We start from the raw sequence: 3,688 nt of genomic DNA, 5'->3' as shown, positions 1-3,688 counted from the left end.
ATTAATGCATAAGCATAATAATGCACTAGTAATTAAATATTAAATTTGTCCCCATGTATACAATTCATAAGGCTACTTGAATACTTCTCTTGTTTTCAAATATTAAATAAACTTGCTAGGAATAACAACCAAATAAACTTGCTTCCATAAAAGGTTCTTACTATCTTTAACCTCATAAATTATTTGAGTCCATTCTTTATGAAATTCATCATAATGAGACATTTTCTTGCATTTCATATTCATGAGGATTAGAGAATGTTTATCATATATTTCTTGTTCAATTCCACACCAATGCTCTAAAATTAAAGTAGTAAGGGAACCTATCATATTACTCACAAGGTAACCATCTTCATGGTAAACTATGTTTACATTTTCATCTTTCATAACTTCCTGTTCCATTTTTTTTACCATGGCGGGGGAAGATTTTGCTTCCCACCATTTGAATAGGGACCCTATGAAGCATTGAATAATTTCTTTACATGCTTCTACTTCACTTTTTCCTTTCATTCACATGATTTTATAGGAACAAACATCCTATCCAAAACTTGTCTGATCTTCCATACATACATATCATCAATATTCCATTCTGGATACCAATCATCAGCAAAGGTTTGGGATTCAAGCATATTTCCTTTTCCTTATAGATCAAGTGCTACTTCTCTAACAGGTAAGACTTGAGTAACCAATGAATGTTATTCTTCTTTTGAATAAGATTCATATTTCTCTTTGGGAAACATAGTTGAAAATCTATCTATAAATTTCTGTGGAGCTACAGTTGAGATATGAGGGGTAGTATGGGAGATGAGATGAGAGTTGGGAATATTTTTTGTCCTCTTTTCAAATAATATTTTCATTATACGCTTAGTTTTCTCATCTATCTTCACCAAAAATTCCTCCCATCATTTCAAAATTAGTTTCTAAATTTATATCCAACTCTTTGTAATTTTCTTCTAATTTTTCTTTTGCATCGGAAACAATCCTTTTAGTATCTTTTACTCCATCTTTGATTTATGAGACTAAAAGACTCATTTCATTTATACAAGATGAAATAGAATTTATTGACACTTGAAGATTATCAATACGATTTTTGTGGGCATAATCATTTGTAACAAAAGTATTTACTGCCATACCCCTTAGAGCAATATTAGTCTAATTTAACTATTCACTAATAGTTTGGATTCTACTTTTTGCTCCACTGAAAGGGGCTTCTTCAATCAAGACAAATGGGATCACCTTGGAATATTTATTTTGATCTTCAAAAATGATTCCCTTAATAGGGGGAAATTGGATTTGGACTTTATTTTATTCCCACTTAAGCTTTTCCATTTTTTTTCTAAGTAATATTAATTCTATTAAAGTAATAGTAAAATTACAACAAGGCTTCGGCCTCTGCTGTTCTCGAACAGAGATATAACATGTTTAAACATCAAAAACTGAGTCGAGACTGCCCCCGAAGGGGAAACCAGTCCGAAGAACAGTGGAAAAGGCTGCCCGCGTAGGGGTGCCAGCTTCTAAATCAAAATAGACCATTATAGCAAGTTCCCCAAATTGACCACATATTTTGAAATAAACATTAAAATAAACCCCTAAAAAACTAAGCTGGGTGGCGAAACCTGTCTGCATGGATGTGCTAGGTGTTGGTAGGCAGTGGCAGCTCCTCCACTATCAAACATCTGTATTCCTCACAATCATACTCAACAACCTTCTTGCCACCCGAAGTGTCATCAGTCTTCTTGCCTTTGCCTTTGTTGGTGTCACTGCTACCCGAGGCTTTCGGCTTGCTGGTGGCTGGCTGCACCTGAGCCATCTTCTGAGTGTTGGCACTCAGCTTCTCCTGTGCAGAGGTGGGAGGTGCATGAACCGGGGTCTTCACGATGTTGTGAGCTGGGACGGACTGCGGGTAGGTCTCCTCTCTGAATTCCACAGAGACAGTGGCTATTATTGCAGGCCTGTTCAGAGTGCAGAGGAAGCGAAATTGAGCAGATTGATGGTGTTGGTGAGGGGACATAAGGATATTGACTGTCTGGGTAGCAACAGTGACCCTTTGAGCTTCGTCGGGATAAGCGCATCCTCTTCCGCTACAGGTGGCAGGGTAGCGGCCCGTGAATTGGGCTGTGGATGGAGTGGAGGATGGGGAGGACAAAAGAGTGGCTGACGCAGAGGGAGATGGAGAGGGGGGGCGGATGGCTCGGCCTTAGCTGCTGCCTTGCCTGCAATGCATACGATGATGGAGCCACATCATAGTTCTATGGGTGGGGTGGTGCAAGCTGGTGTGGGCCGAGAAGACTAAATTGCTAGCTATGAGCGGGGAGTGGGCGACAAACTCGACGCTGGAGATAACAGGTTGTCCCGAACCAGAGATGGAAACAGGTGCTGAGGTTTCAAATTGCAGGGTGCAAAGAATAGTATGGGAGAAATGAATTCCATTCCCCAAGTCTACACAACTCAGGAGACTGCAACACCTCCCTGTCATCGTGCGAGAGCTCGGCTCCGCGGCGGCAGGGTGGCAAGAGCAGTTCAATGGAGGTGGAACAAGGTGTTGCAGATGATCTAGAGCCATGGTTTTAAATTTGCAGGGGAGGTCTCGACCCACTCACTATATTAATGGCGCCGACCTGGTGATAGAGGCTCACCTTAAATCGTCATGGGTGAGAACGTGGGTGGCCATGTGGCTAGGCCACCTGCTAGCCCAACGTCTCCTCTGCATTAATGCAGTCTTAAACACCCGCAGCCGGGGGTGCTGCATCATTTTGCACCAGTGCAGTGCATTCCTGTAATTGGATTCCATCTTTTATAATATCGAGCGAACCTGAATATAGTGTTCGATCACTATCCACTCCCAAATTTGCTAAGAGGTCTGCCACTTTGTTGCCATCTCTCCTAATATGTTTGAATGTGATTGCTCTGTTGGTTGTGAGCCATTGTTCAATGAGCTCTAGACGAGTTGCCAATCTCCAACTGTAGACCAATTTGTGAGCAGGGGTCCCCTGTAGAATTAGATTAGCCATGTTGATGAGTATCTGAGAGTCTCCTTCAATAACTAAAGGAAGGAAGCCATGCTGCTGCGCTAGTTGAAGGCCCTGCCACAATCCTTCAAGCTCAGCTGAATTGTTCGTGTCCCATCCAATTGTGCCCAGGAAAATCAGAAGAGGTTTGCCATTGTGATCCCTGAATATTCCTCCATAACCTGCCATGCCTAGATTGCCTTTGGAGGCTCCATCAAAGTTTAATTGGGAAATTCCTAGTGGCGGAGGGAGCCATTTGCTGGAGGTTTTGTGATTTAAGAAGGATTTACTGGGGTTTTCATGTAGCTGGTTAATCCTCAGATTCCAATTCTTCCAGATGTTCTGCTCCTGTGGAGAGGTGGGAAAATCATCTTTGAGCCATGTTTGGAGCGCTAAGGTTTCCTGAAGATTATTGCATAGATTTCTCCAAATGACCTCTATGGGTGTGGATTGATTCTTGAAGATGCGGCGGTTTCTTTCCTTCCATATAGTCCAGATGAGAAGACCTGGGATGATTTTCCACAATGTGTTTAGCAGGTTTCTCTTGTATGGATTGTTTGCCCAATTGCGGATGGTGTTGGTAATGTCTCCTTTTACTCTGCCTTCTTTTTGACATCTGAAGCTTGTTTTTTTCCCAAAGTTTGTTTGCCAAGTTGCATGTATCCATGAGGTGCTATATGGTT

At 41.7% G+C, this 3,688-nt stretch overlaps 1 protein-coding gene across 1 annotated transcript; it reads right to left on the bottom strand.

Moving 5' to 3' along the window:
• Positions 1-2,717: 2,717 nt before the first annotated feature.
• On the bottom strand, positions 2,718-3,194 carry LOC149185164 (uncharacterized). Its single transcript, XM_089415571.1, has one exon. The coding sequence runs from the start codon at positions 3,192-3,194 to the stop codon at positions 2,718-2,720; it is 477 nt and encodes a 158-aa protein (XP_089271697.1).
• Positions 3,195-3,688: the final 494 nt, after the last annotated feature.

Source organism: Pinus tabuliformis, chromosome 3_2 (assembly GCF_031772625.1).
Source record: "Pinus tabuliformis cultivar Carrire ecotype Pingquan chromosome 3_2, CPIR1, whole genome shotgun sequence".
NCBI classification, from domain to species: domain Eukaryota; kingdom Viridiplantae; phylum Streptophyta; class Pinopsida; order Pinales; family Pinaceae; genus Pinus; species Pinus tabuliformis.
The sequence above is the reverse complement of the archived record's forward strand: the minus strand, read 5'-3'. Positions and strand labels throughout refer to the sequence as shown.